This window comes from Stigmatopora nigra, chromosome 6 (genome assembly GCF_051989575.1).
Source record: "Stigmatopora nigra isolate UIUO_SnigA chromosome 6, RoL_Snig_1.1, whole genome shotgun sequence".
NCBI classification, from domain to species: Eukaryota; Metazoa; Chordata; class Actinopteri; order Syngnathiformes; family Syngnathidae; genus Stigmatopora; species Stigmatopora nigra.
This window is the reverse complement of record NC_135513.1, coordinates 2436459-2451215: the sequence shown is the minus strand read 5'-3', so window position 1 is coordinate 2451215 and position 14757 is coordinate 2436459. Positions and strand designations below refer to the sequence as shown.

The following is a 14757-nucleotide window of genomic DNA, read 5'->3' as shown; positions in this document are numbered from 1 at the left end:
ATAACACCTTTACTACAGCTACAGCTGTGACACATAAAAAAACAATAATAACCTTATACAATTGAAATATTATTTAGGAATATAGCCAAATTTTACTAATCAAAAATCTTTTTTATTTGTACACAAAATCCATAGTCCTTTCTTTTCTCCTTCTTTTCTATCACCATCAAAGCTAATGCTGGGTCAAGCCTGTCCTGTTGTACTTCTGGAATACGTTTTTATTCGATTTATTGCTGAAAATGTTCGTTCCCAGTTGTGACAGGCTTGCTTGCTTTGGAGTTGTCCGACTTTTCTTAATGATGTCCAGCTTTTCTTGAAAAATCCATCTGGAAAATGGCTTTGACAGTAAATCTGCAAAAAAACAATTTCTTCTCCACCTTCAGCCATTGCGGGTTGACAAAACCACTATTAAATAAACACAACAATATATTTGCATGTGCAGCTCACTCCAGTTATAGTTTTGTAGCTCTGGCCAGTCCCCTCTATCACTAGCCAGTCATAGTTGGTGAAAGCGTATCCCTACGCCTGCCAGAAAGCGTTGGTGTCGCCAAGTCGAAATCTGATTGGCTAAAGCAACAGTTTTATCCACACTTATTTTATGCTGTCGGGCCTGCAGAACTGATTGTGAAGGCCTCAAGGCAGATTTCTGACCCTGGCAACAAATAATAGCTGAAATGTGATTTGTTAGATGCTTAAATATGAAAACAAGAAAACCAGGTGGTCAAGACCTGAGAGGTCTTTTTTGCCGCATTTCTTTCGTGTATAACATATATCTCCGAGCACTGGGCGGAGCTTGCATTTTCCCGTTAGTCAATGCATAATACAAAGTGAACAACAATGGATCCAAAGCAAACAGGTGGAATGAAGAGTTGAAAAGGTGAACGTTGACAATCAACATTAAGCATGAAATATTTGAAAAATATCAGAGTGAGGTACGTGTCACAGAGCCTGGTCGTTGTCATGGATGATATCGTGTCACTTGAAAATTCCTTGGGGCTTGAGGTTAACGAGTCAGATGTGAATGACCTAATCGCCGAGCACCACAAAGAACTGATGACACAGGAGTTAATGGAGCTCCAGGAGAGTGAAGATTTGGAGGTGTTGCAGGAACTCAGTAGCACGGAGGTGGAAGAGGGGGGCAGCCTGGCTACAAAGGATATCAAAGACATGCTAGGCGTTTTCTGATTTTGTAGAAAAGAGTCACCTTGACAAGCTGGCAAGTGGTCGCGCGTTATTGTATTGTGCGGACATTTGTGCGCATCATTTTCAAAATATTTTGATGGGAAGGCAAAAACAAACATTTGCATTCTGCATATGGATAATTTTGTAACTTGTTATCTTCACTCATAAACTGCCATAGCAAGTGATCCTATTTCACTGGCACCGAGGGAAAGAGGTATCCCATTTGATGGATTGAGTTAAAAATGAAAAACTAGTACATTTTACCCGATCCCAATCCCCTGAAAATGTCCAATTCCGATATACTGTAGACGTCCCTGTTATTTAATTCAATGACTTAATTTTCTTTTATTTGACTTGACATTCCTCTTATGCTTTTTTTCTATCACAGAGGAGATCGAAGTGGACGTGGAGGGCACGGGGTTCTCTCACGGAGAGCTTGACGGTCTGAGCTCTGCCAGCAGCAGCGACCTAGATGACCACAGCAGCCTGCAAAGCATGGCCAGTGACGAGGGATACTCCTCCTGCAGTGTCAAACTTGCCTTATCCTCTTAAAAGCCACACAGAACCATCACCCCCGCAATCACCTCCTGCTTCCTGCCCTCCCACCTGACGTAACTGTGCACTCATTCACTTGTGCCCAAAGGTATCTGTTTATCATCGCCATGAAACTGAAGAGCCACTTGATTCAGAATCCAGACATTAGGACATGGGCTTTCAAACGTTTTGTTTTATTATCTCGGTCTTTTAGAAATTATATCCTAAACAATTTGAAATTCAATTTTCCCCAAAACCAAAAAGTTAAGTTGAAGAATAACATAGACTTATAAAACATAACGTAGTTACATAGTTTAATACATTTATTTTAGCAGGAAGCCACAGCAGAGATTAGAATCTCTGCCTCACAGTCAAACATTGAGTATTCAATCCCCAGTGGTTTCTGACCTTTTTTTCCGGGTACTCTGGTTTCTTTCCACATCTAAATAAAAATGCAAGCTAGGGTGATTGAATTCTCTAAATTGCCCTATCTACTCTGACTTTGAGTAGTTGGCTGGATTAGACTCGAGCACTCCACTGGACCCTTATGAGGATCAGCAGAACAGAAAATTATTTTATGAATAAGCTAGGCACAAATGTAATTAATTTTATTATTTAGTATTCCATCCCAGTTACACAATGTAATTAAATGAAGCAAATTTTAAAATGCCGGATTGGTTGTTTGCAAACAATTGGTGTTGTTTATCATCATCACTATGTTGCTTGCATTTGTTGCAAGGATTGACGAACTACATGCTGATTAGTAGCATCCACACAGCCAGCTAACTTTATCAAGCTAGTATTTCTTTTCAGTTGTCATAAAAAAAATCTATTTTTTTTAAAACTGCGCAATAGAAATAATATTTTATTTGGGGAAAGATTACAATATACCGTATTTTCACACCATAAAATGCACCGCCTAAAGGGCGGAGTCTCAGTTGCGAGTGTATTTTCAGTTTTTTGTCAATACATAGGGCGCTTCGATTTAAAGGGCACGCTGCTATGGTTGTGCTCGCATCCTCACAGCATAGCACATAGCATGCATGCTATGTGCTAGCATCCATGTGGGATCTAATCCATATACATTCAATAACTTCCGATCACAGGAAGCACACGGAGTCAGTCGTGATGAGATTTACCAGATTTCAGCTGAAGGAGGGGGTCTATATTTACCAGACTTGAGCTGAAGGAGTGGGTCAGAGAAGCCAGCGCTGGGAGATATGTCCATCCCCCAACAGATGAGCTAGTTTTATTGACAAAGATCATGTGACATAGGTGAACAAAGAAATGGGCGTGTCATGGTAGATGACGTGCCCCTAACTCATAGGTGCCATGATGGAAATTTCCACTAGGCTATGTGAAATTCTATCCTAGTGACTACCCTAAATAAAAGTATAAAGAATACATTCTATATTCCACACACAGCGTTAGCACATAGCACGCATGCCATGTGCTATGCTGTGATGATGCTAGCACTACCATAGCAGCATGCTTTTTAAAACGAATCCCCCTATGTATTGACAAAAAACACAGCATAACACATAGCATGCGTATGTTTTTAAAGGGACAACAGGAGCAAAACTGAGATTAATTTGGTTTTATTGACGTAATGTATGATCGGAAAAATATAAGTCAAAGTATTCAAACATCTACAAATCTGTCAAAGTTTTCATCTTCTGTATCCGACATAAAGAGTTGGCCAACAATGCTGAGTTCCATAACATTGTCAGGGTTCGCAGGTTTGTCGTGGGGTTTTGTAGTAGTGATTGCAGCTTTGACGAAAGCTCAAACTATTTTGCTTGCCTTCCCTACTTTCACCCAGGCATCACGTAACTCATGCGATGCTGCCTGCCTTTGAATGGAACCTATATGTTGGTGGCCATCCAACATTCATCACTCCCAAGTCATTCGCAAAGCATTTCCTCTTCGCTGTTAAATTGTGTTCTATCCATGGCTTCAGTCCATTTTCTAAGCGTTCACATCCGCATTCTGTTGTCATTCACATCGGGCATTTCCTCTTTCTAGGTCTATACAGTCATCCCTCACATATTATTGCTTCAACTAACGCGGCTTCAATACTACACATTTTTTTCTGTGGGAATTTTTGTAGTTGATTAAATTTTTTATTGTAAATGTTCATAATATTCATAAAAATGTGAAAATCCACGCTGAAATTCGCAAGCAGAAGCCACTCGCTTGCAATGTTCCCTCTAATTTTTTGTTTGCCTGGGCAGAAAGACAACCTCCCTGAGCACACGGTGTACCAGTGTGAGCAACATCATCATTGCTCGCTATGGGCACACACCAGTATCACACCTGCCATAAGCAGGTGCATGTCTACTGCACATAAATTATTTAGTAATAATAAAATGTAATGATTGATATCTATGAATGGGCGGCCCAGCGGATGAGTGGTTTGTGCGTCGGCCTTACAGCTCTGGGGTCCTGGGTTCAAATCCAGGTCGGTCCACCTGTGTTCAATTTGCATATTCTCTTAGGCTGATTGGACACTGTAAAATTGCCCCTAGGTATGGGTCTGAGTGTGCATGGCAGTCCGTCTCCTTGTGCCCTGCGATCGGCTGTCCACTGATACAGGGTGTTCCCCGCCCGTGGCCCAAAGTCAGCAGGGATAGGCTCCAGCACCACCGCGAGTGATAAAGTGGATTAAGCGATTCAGAAAATGAATGAAAAAATATCTATGAATAAAACATCTTCATGAATGCCATCAGAATATGCACAAATCCGACTTAAATTTTACCTTATTTTACAACTCTGTTCATCTGACTTTTCATTCTCATTCAAACGGCGTTCTGCTGAATGTGTCACTTGAGATAGTCAAGTTTCCATTTATATGCAATATTTTCCATGAATTTGCTTTGATTTATTTAATAAGGGATAGCACATATTAATGAACATATCTATATTCATGTTAATTAACTTATATATGTAAGATTGTAGCCGAGGGCTAATTTCCATAATAATTTATGTGTAGTTATAGTCCATTGTGTAGGTTGAAGACAAACGATCACACATTAGACACACACATGCACGCACACAACTACACACAGTAGATTTAGACAGTTCTCACCCAATTTCACTTGTTCTTCTATTTGCACAGTAAAGTAAAAAGGAATGTATTAAGAAATATTAAAATGTAATTAAAAAAGATAGAAGGGCTGTAACACACGATCAACATAAGAGTGGGCAGAGCTGCTGCCACTGGCTGCTCCGTAAACGGTGCCATCGTGGGGAAAGAGGGGAAAAAAACCGCTGGGATTTTTATTTTGTGTGCTCCATACGATTGATGCTGCGCGGAGAAGACGAGAGTAGTGCGCAATTGCGCAGCTTAGAGGGAACATTGCTCACTTGTCCTCCGCTCGCTACTGGAACTCAACACTGAAGTAAAAAATATACATTATTTTTTTTTTTAAATAGGGATGACCCTACTTCGCGGTTTTTCATTTTTTGGAGTCTTGTCTGGTCTAGATTAACCGCGATAACGGAGGGATTACTGTAGCGCTGTTTCTTTGAGTATTGAGTGTTTTTTAGGGTTAAAAGCGCTACAAGCACACGGAAGTCAAATGCTTTCCCACTCGCCTAGGATATTTTGAATGGATTTACCGCAATGCTTGGAATACGCCGGGAGGCTATTTTTAGGGTGAAGGTCCGCTGGGTTGATCACAATAAGTAGTGTGTAGGCAAGAAATAAAACCAGTCACTCAAGCGGTTGGGGGTCATGCAAAAAATTTAATTTAATGCATAAACTAGGCGCACCGACCGATTGGGCGCATCGACGATTTTAGAGAAAAAATTTAACTTTTAAGTGTGCCCTATGGGTGTGAAAATACGGTGAATTAAATTAGCCAGAACACCCGAGAACATTCATTATTTGTATACTAATTTGCAGACGCAGGTTTCAAAGCCCCTGTTCTAAATAAGATACCTTCAATTTGGTTTTAATTTTAAAACGTCTTAGACTTAAGCATATGGGGCCAAATATAACCCAAATTGCACTTAGTGTATTAAATGTTCAGGTGGCACCCTTTTCCAAAGCACATGGCGCAGCGATATCACCCAGACATGCCATCTTTTCATGGACACTTGATCCGGTGCTATCATGTGACTTTTCCATCAGCTTCTAAAGTTGATGTGTCTGCTTTCACACTCATGGACCAAAATGACACAAAAGCTGCTCCCCCCCTTGACAAACGCCGAGCTGTCCTGCATTTCAATACATTACAGCTGACTCAGCACAAACAACAGCTGCAAGAAACCTTGGAAACAGAGATCCACTTTCTCGCCAGCAGTAACAAGCAATAAGTCATCTTTTCTCCTTTTGTAACTGTCCAATAAAAAGCAGTCATGTTTTATTTTTCTCTTTGTAAATAAAATTGCTTAATAATTTCATGTTAAAGATGATGAAAAGAAGAGCCATGGATAGATCTTTTGACACTTGCTGACTTGTGTTTATAGTGCATATGAAGGTACAGTGTTCCCTCGGTTATCGCGGTTAATGGGGACCGGGACCACCCGCGATAAGTGAATTTCCGCGAAGTAGGGATGCCCCTTCAAAAATGCTTAATTTTAATTTAATTAATTAATTAATTAATTTTTACCCCCCTGTATACAGTACACCATATAGAATACGGGTAGAGAGAGTGAAATTCATGTTATAACAAAAAAACTGTAAAATATGTTGTCGCAATGTAATATTTGTATTTTTTTTTCCAAACAAAAACCGCAAAGCTCTGAATCCGCGGTGGCTGAATCCGCGGTGGCTGAATCCGCGGTGGCTGAACCGCGAAGTAGCGAGGGAACACTGTACTCATGTAGAAACGCGATAAACATGGCTTTGGATACTTAAATTACTTTTTGGTGGTTGACATCTAAAGTTATTTTGTTGTTGTCTGGTGCTGTGCAAGGTTACGTGATGGAGGCTGCACTTTTAACTTATTTCATGTGATAATCTCTTGGATTGTGTGTGTGCAATGTGTGAATGAATGTATGCGCCCACAAGAAGTTTGTGTGCATGCTTTCTTCTGGAAATGATCCCAATTTATTGGGGAAAATGGGTTGTCAAAGTTTGCCTCCCCATCTCCGCTGGCATTAAGAATTGCACTTTGACTTCAGGTAAACACCATTATGCTTTTCAACATAACATCGTTTTCAAATTGATTTCACCGTTTCTCTCAGAACAGACGTCACGAGGGAAGATAACTTATATCCATTCTGTCTTACTTTGTATTTTTTTATTGATATTCCTCATTCATTATTTTTACAAATATTGTACGTATTTTGTTTTATTCATCTGTTGGGTTTTGGATGACGACTTAGCCATTTTCTGTTTTGCTTTCGATATTTATTTGATGGAAACTTGAAATGTAAACTGCCCCAAATCTGCTCCTCATTGCTGAGCCTGTTTCGAGTCTAGAGGTTGACCCCATCTCCCCACAACCATTAGCAAGCCCCACACTAAGTACTAATGTAATTTATCGCATATAATGTATTTGTAACTCAAAAACATGATGACCGGATCAAGAGTATGGCTTATATGGGCACAAGACTTACAGCGTTGCTATACTCTAGCAAAATAACATTTACTGTTTGTTGGTTACTTTTTGTTTTGCAGTAAGAAAACAATCATTGCTGGATGAATGACTAACTTCCTTATGATATTGACCCTAATAATGTGTTTTTGATTTACACAGTATCTCAGAAATACAATTTGTGGTGATTTTTGCAGATTTTCCCTTCAAAGTAACACATTTGCACTCCATATTAATACCAAGAATATGGAGATTAAAATTGTGAATCAGGGGCAGCTCCTATGCGAGAAATTGTAAATTTAAGTGATTTTTAGGTGATTTTAAGAGTGCAGCTTATATGCACGAACATATGGTAATTGCGGCTTGTGGGGTAGTGGTGGCGGGCATATGCTCAGCCAGCTACAACTACTCAAATCAAAGCGCCACTCTACTCTTCCTAGAGGATTATACTACTATTGACTATACTTTTGTTTTTAGTTGATAACACCTCTGACATTTACAACGTCTCCACAATTGGATTCAACAGTCAAAACGAGAAGTGTTTGAGTTTGTTGAAATTGTTGGCTGTGATTAAGAAAGTGACCACTGGCGCATGTCACCACCCCTCAGTGTCATCTCTTTTACTTTGTTCATTTGAGGGGCAGTTTACTTTGATTCAGCCCCCTGAGACTTTTGAGCAATGTTGGTTTCCATTTTTTGTCTCACATTGGTTTGACAAAATTGTGTGGTGTTACTTCTCCTTAAAAGTAAGATTGAAAGCGACAAAGTCTCTAAAAAGTTTAACTGGTGTCATAAAAAATGTAATTTCTGACTTCAGGTCTTTCCCTCAGTGCAGTAAAAAAGGTCAGCTTGACCTGCAACTCTTACTCACCTGACCTAGCTGTGTTTAAACCATCTAAGACTCAAGGTCATCAGGGAAATCATTACATGATATGCATTTGGATGGCCTTGTTGAAAGCACTCCAGTAAGGTATGTTACACTCCAGGAGTTTTCTTCAAATCAAAACTTGTATTTTGGAGTTGGAATGAGATATTTTGTGAGATTAGTAATGTAACATTTCTGATAAACCTAGCACATTTGTTATCTTTGCTGAGAGAAACCTTGAGCACGTGTGTGGCTAACTTTGCAAGTAATCTCTGCTCTACTTTTCATAGCCCAGGATTTGATATTACGACAATGAAATGAGTCCCTTGTGGAGAATCATTCTGTTGTTTTAAATCTGTGACCATCCTTTGTTAAACATGCACTGCGATCAATGTTTTTTTGCAAAGTTTGGAATGCAATTCTTACAATAAAAGCAAGATTTTCCATCCTGAACCATATCATTAAATGTGCATATCTAAAAATAAAAATCCAAGATGGCGCCGCCACGCGGAAGGCAGTGGTAGTAGCTCTGTCCACCCTTATTTGTTTTTCGTGTTTTACAACCCGTCTATCTTTTTTTAGTTACATTTTTATATTTCTTAATACATTCCTTTTACTTAACTTTTTACTTTGATGTTTTTTCAACTTTCTTTCTTCTGTTAGCCTGGCTTCTTTCTGCTACTTATTTTTTTGGAAACATTCAGACATGCCTGCATTGTCACACACACGGGACTAGCTGATACAATACGCTGCAGAAGGAGCAACACCTCGGTGTCGCCAGAGATTCGGAGCTGGACAAAGGGGCCAGGAGAAGAGGCAACGCTTCTGACCAACCATTCCATCCTTGGATAAGATGGAAGTGCTTTTGGCGTTTTCCCGCAACGGAGTCGACTCGGCTACTGTTGTCTTCAGCTCCAGACTACTGAGCAACTGTGCGGATAAGCTTGGAAGAGTGACTCTGCATATTGTCTACCTCGGTCATAGTCTGCAGAAGTTCCCTTTCTTGTGGAAGACTTCAGTTTATGTCCAACTTTACAACGTCTTTTTGAGAACCAAGATGGCGCCATTCAAGCGGCAGCCGGCGTTATCTCCGTACACTCTTGCTCATTTTGTGTTTTTGCTGCTTTCATGTCTTAATGATTTGATGATTCCATTCTCTTTGATTTGCTTTTGTCAGGCCTCAGAACATACTGGTGGCTGGTTGTGCCTGTCACCCTGTCACTAATGATTGGAGTGATGCCAGGTGCAAGCCATCAGGCAAGAAACAGTATTTAAGGCCACGAGGAACCTGACCATGCTGCTGGATTGTCTTATCAGTTCATTGTTAGGTACCCTCTCACGTTTACCCCTTGCTTGCCTGTTGATTTTACGACCTCTTGTTTTGCTCCCAGGATTCCGACCATGCTTAGCCCCACGACCAAGGATAACGGACAACAACCACGCTTCCTACCCGGTTCCCTCCACACCGCGCCACGGAAAACGACCTTCCTGCAACAGCCAACAATCCACCACCACAATCCCCTTGTGTGCTCGCCAGCTACGTGGACGAGCCTAATAAAGATTTGGAAAGAACTAAACTTACCCTTGCCTGCTTTGGGGTCCGCACCCATGATCATAACAGCTTTGTACTTTGCGCCTTTGCTTTGCTATTCTGTCTAATCCCCTCTTGCTACTACCACAAAGAAATTTCCCAAATTTGGGTTGAATAAAGTTATCCATCTATAATCCATCATTAAGGTGTTTAAAGGATAATTATGTAATAACAGTATCTGGAAATTGCAGTCATGTCTATATCACACAATAAATGTGAAAACCTTTTTTTCCCTCAAATAGCACAAAATCATCCAGACCATGAGAGACAGAATGTGGGAAAACAACCTGAAAATCATTGTTTGATTTTTAAAGACTATATTTGCAAATCATAGTGGAAAATTAGTATTTGGTCATTACCAAAAGCTAGACTCAATACTTTGAGTCCAGGGCTAGCTTCACCTGTGAGCAATTCATAGTCCCCAATGCGGTAATTACGCTCAGCCAGGGTCAGCTTATGGGAAAAAGAGGTGCAAGGGTTCACCTTTCCATTCCCCAGTCTGAGCTGAGAGAAGACAGCACCAACACCTACTTCCACAATAAATTGTAGTTTAGGGTCCGGGTGAGCGAGAACGAGAGCAGAGGTAAAACGGGACTTGAGGTCCCCAAAAGCTGCCTCCGCTGCTTCTCTCAAATGGAATGGGGACTTTGTTGGCATGAGTGTGGTGAGGGTGCGGCAATACGGCTATACTCTCTGATAAAACACTTATAGAGGTTTGCAAACCTCAAAAGGCCCTGCAACTCCTTCTTTCCCCCAGGCCGGGGCCACTGAGCGACAGCTTTGTAGGATTTATCCTCAGATCGCCATGAGCAATGACAAATCTGAGAAAAGTAGTCCGCGGAACTTAAACTCACACATCTTGGCCTTTACGTAGGAGGAATTGCAACACCTGGCGCATACTGCTTGTGCTCCGTAAGAGTGCGTGAAAAAATTAGAACGTTGTCCAAATATACGAAGACAAATTTGTCGAATATCTCGAAGAAAAACATTTCTAAGGGCCTCAAACACCGCTGATGCATTGGAGAAGGTACTCGGACGATTCGCTGAAAGATGTTTGGCCGACGGAGTTTGGCGAATAAACGTTTCACCGAACATACGTTTCGCCGAACGGACGTTTCGGCAAAATGGATAGCGCACAAATCCCATTTTGGCGAAACGTCCGTTCGGCGAACTATCTGTTGGCCAAACGTCCGTCGGTGAAGCATCTTTTGGCGAATCGTCCAGTCACGATTCCAGAGGCCAAAGGGCATCACCAGGTATTCAAAATGGCCCAGGCGGGTAGGGAATGCCGTCTTCCATTTGTCCCTCTCCCGGATGGGAACAATATGGTAGGCGTTCCAGAGGTCCAACTTGGAAATAATGCGGGCACTATGAAGCGGAGTGAAAGCTGAGTCAATGAGGTGCAAGGGGTATCTGTTCTTGATGGTGATTGTGTTCAGGCCTCGGTAGTCGACGCAGGGGCATAGCGAGCCATCCTTCTTCCTGACATAAAAGAATCCTGCCCCACGGAGGATGACTGGATGTGACCTGTGGATAAGCAGGTTTGTGTCAAACTCCCTTTGGTCTGTGGGCCGAATACAGCTTAATTTGAGATCAAGCGGGCCCGACCAGTAAACTCATTGCAAAATTACATAGAACTAACAATAAGCCCACTTTTTTCCTTTGTATTAGTCACTAATACTAATAATTAGTGCTAAGAATGAGTAAATTATCAAAACGTTTATTAACAGAATTTTCCTTTTACATTATGAATAATATATTATGAACAGGAGAATAACACAAGAATATAAATAAATGTCAATTCATGTGTTCTGCACATTCTAAAACACTGAGCCCCCTAGCGAATAATACAAGAACTAGAAATTTTAAAGAAAATTCTTTTTTTTTTTTATACAATGCAGCTTTCTTCCCTGGGCCGTACCAAACCACCAGACGGGCCGGATCCGGGCCGTATGTTTGACACCCCTGCCTTACACTAAGCAAGCAAGCCTGTCGCAACTGGAAGCGAACATTTTCACCAGTAAATCGAATAAAAACGAATGCCAGAAATACGACAGGATGGGCTCGACTATCAGCATTAGCTTTGATGGCAATAGAAAAGGAGGAAGAAAGGAGGATGGATATTGTGTACAGTTAAAAAAGATTTTTGGTAAGTAAACTATGGCTATATTCCTAAAAAAATATTTCAATTTACATAACCCAAGAAGCAGTTTTCTGCTCATATAGTTTACATAGAAAAAAAATTGAAATTTCGGGTTCGGGTTACATAAAAAATAAGACACAAAATGAATATAATCTCATAATATTACAAATTTTATCTTGCAATAGTGCAATGACTGTGCTCGTCTGGCCAACGATGGAGGGTGTCCACTGCCTGCAGTCAGCTGGGTTAGGCTTCAGCACCCCCCACAACCCTAAGGAGGATAGAGCGGTTCAGAAAACAAGATGAGTTGGGAGATAAGTGCAATAAATTACTTAATGTTCATGATATTTTTATCTGGTAATAATTTGATTTTAATCACGTAATGTTATGATTTTTCTCTTTGAATGTTACAGTGTTTGGTTTCTTGGCAGATCATTTCCTGCGGCATACCTGACTATTGCTCATGGCACACTAGTGGTGAATGGTTGGGAAACTTCACTGTATAACACATTTTCTCAATTGGATATTTAATTTACTATTATAGAGCATATCATTCTTAGGCTTCGGATGACATTATTATCAACATAATTATCTCGTTAGGGTGTAAATTTTAGTTTTATTTTGTAATAAAAAAAAAAAAGATTTTATCTTAAACGGTTTGCTCCCACATTCCAAAGACATGCATTGTAGGTGGTTTGGACACTGTAAATTCCCCCTAAAGTATAAGTGTGAGCACGGATGGTTGTTTGTCTGCTTGTGCCCTGCGATTGGTTGGCGACCAATTCAGGTTGTCCCCCGCCTCTGTTCCGAAATCGGTTGGGATAGGGTCCAGCACCCCCCGCAACCCTACTGAAGATAAAGCAGTTTAGAAAATGAATGAATGTTATACAATGAATTAAAGCGAAATGTATCTTATGGTTGCATAATAATACGGTCATGTAACTGAACTGAATTGAAGCTTTATAGGGACATGGCAGCTAACCAGGAAACATCTGTGCCGCTGAGGAGGGGAGTGGGTGTATATTGTTCATTCGTTTTTTTTTTTCATTCATCTTCAATACCGCGCATCCTCGAAAGGGTTACGGGGGTTTCTGGACCCTAACCGAGCTGATTTGGGGTGAATGGCAAACTAAATCTTAGAATGGTTGCCAGTCGGCTGTAGAGCACACAGAGAGACGAACAACCATCTGCACGCACAGTCAAACCGCCACCAGCAGGAACTGGGCCCGCGCCTGTCCGCATTGAAGTCAGGGAAGTGAACCTCTACAACTCGAGGCGGCAGGTGGGTAGAGTGTATTAGTAAATACATGGGAAAAGGAACTATCTAGACAGGAAGTGACATGACGCATACCAATAACTGAAGTCTCGAACTGGCTTCATTATTATGAAAATTAACATTTAGAAAGCCTTTGCATTAGCGACATTTGAATAGAACACTTTGTTACTCTTACGATAAGACACCCCCCACCCAATACTCAGGTAACTATGTTGGATTGGGTTTGAGAACAACAAATCAATCAAATCACAAGCCTTTGTTGTCATCATACAGGGCTCCGTATAACGAAATTGGCGGTGCTACTCCACAAAGTGCGTTTTACCAGGGGGAAAAAAACACTCATATAAAAGTATAAAAAGTCACCTCCCGGCTAGGTAAATTCTAAAATATTGCACAATCTAAGCTAATGCACATTGTTATTGCACACCCCGAAGTTATTGCACAGAAGGGATTGTGTGTCATGCTTACGCAGGCTCTGAGTCCTGATGGCTGTGGGAAAAAACTGTCCTTAAGTCTATTTGTCCGTGCTTTGTGAAACCTGTAGCGTCTGCCAGAGGGCAGCAGCTGCAACAGGTTGTGACCAGGGTAGTATTGGTCCCTGACAATGTTCCCCGCTCTGCTGAGGTAGCGAGGGCTGGCAATATCACCCAGTGAGGGCAGAGAGCCTACTTATGTATTTGCAAAAATAAAAATTAAATCAATTAGCACAGAGTTCACTAATTATCAAATTGTGCTTTAGTCATGGGGCTGTGCCAAATCAATAAATCAGGTGCGGACAGGCGGCCGCATGGTTAACGTGTCGGCTTCAGTTTTGGGGTGAAAGGTTTGCGCGAAGGTCGGTCGTCACTGTGAGGAGTTAGCAATTCAGGGTGTCCCCTCGACCGGTTCCCAAAGTGAGCTGGGATAGGCTCCCACGCCTCATGTCAGGAAGGATAAGGAGTTCCGAAAATGAATGAATGTGCATTAGAATAAATAACGAAGTGCTGGCAAAGTTGGACCATAAATACCATCAAGCTACATACAAATCTAAGTCGTTCTTGCGTTTTCATAACTTGGATATTTAAGTAGACACATTTTACCGATAAAAACATTTGTTCCAACTGTTCTATACCACCGCAGAAATCCTTTAAAAATGATAAAAATAAGTCCAATGACAATTGCCTTGGCAAGTTGGACATAGCAAGACATGTGAACAAATAAAAGCACACTTCTCCTATTTTACTCACAGCATAACTTTTTTGGCCCATAACGACAAGCAAAGAATAAAGCTGCATTAAGTACACTAGGAAAAACTCAAGAACGAACATTTTAGAACTCAGTGACGAACGAGGGTAAAAATCAGGTACTATTGGGTGTCGAAGCGACTCCCCATCAGCAATGTCTCTCAAAACGATACTAGCAGCGTCTTGATAAAAAGAAAGTAGAATAAGTGTTGAATCTATCGAGGGCGCGGTTTGGTCCTTTCGTGTGTTGATTACACTGAACTCAGTACATGTTCTTCTACTCCTTCTTTTCATAGGAGGATATGAAAACTTTCATTTGCAATTCCCAGAACTTTGCACAGAGGTGAAATGCATCGAGCAGAGCGAAACTGAGCGCGAGAAAAGAACCAATCACGGG

General features: G+C 41.0%; 3 protein-coding genes across 9 annotated transcripts in view; 2 read left to right on the top strand and 1 right to left on the bottom strand.

The window, feature by feature from the left end:
* The window catches only part of mxi1 (max interactor 1, dimerization protein), a 43015-nt gene extending 34435 nt beyond the window's left edge, over positions 1–8580 (top strand). For all 3 annotated transcript variants that reach the window (XM_077718326.1, XM_077718324.1, XM_077718325.1), the window contains exon 6: positions 1571–8580. In XM_077718326.1, the coding sequence (XP_077574452.1) occupies positions 1571–1734 (164 nt within the window). In that variant the 3' untranslated portion in view covers positions 1735–8580. The remainder of the gene's footprint in view (positions 1–1570) is intronic.
* LOC144197742 (uncharacterized) overlaps positions 4993–14757 on the bottom strand; it is a 25689-nt gene continuing 15924 nt past the window's right edge. For 3 of the 5 annotated variants that reach the window (XM_077718327.1, XM_077718329.1, XM_077718328.1), the window contains one exon: positions 4993–11245. In XM_077718327.1, the coding sequence (XP_077574453.1) occupies positions 10585–11245 (661 nt within the window). In that variant the 3' untranslated portion in view covers positions 4993–10584. Of the gene's footprint in view, positions 11246–11537; positions 12133–14757 lie in introns of those variants that run through there. The other 2 variants (XR_013326584.1, XR_013326588.1) reach the window with 1 other exon arrangement.
* The window catches only part of dusp5 (dual specificity phosphatase 5), a 19532-nt gene continuing 13506 nt past the window's right edge, over positions 8732–14757 (top strand). Inside the window, exons 1-3 of the mRNA XM_077718330.1 lie at positions 8732–9455; positions 9519–11867; positions 12047–13143. The gene's annotated coding sequence lies outside the window, so the exon portion shown is untranslated. The remainder of the gene's footprint in view (positions 9456–9518; positions 11868–12046; positions 13144–14757) is intronic.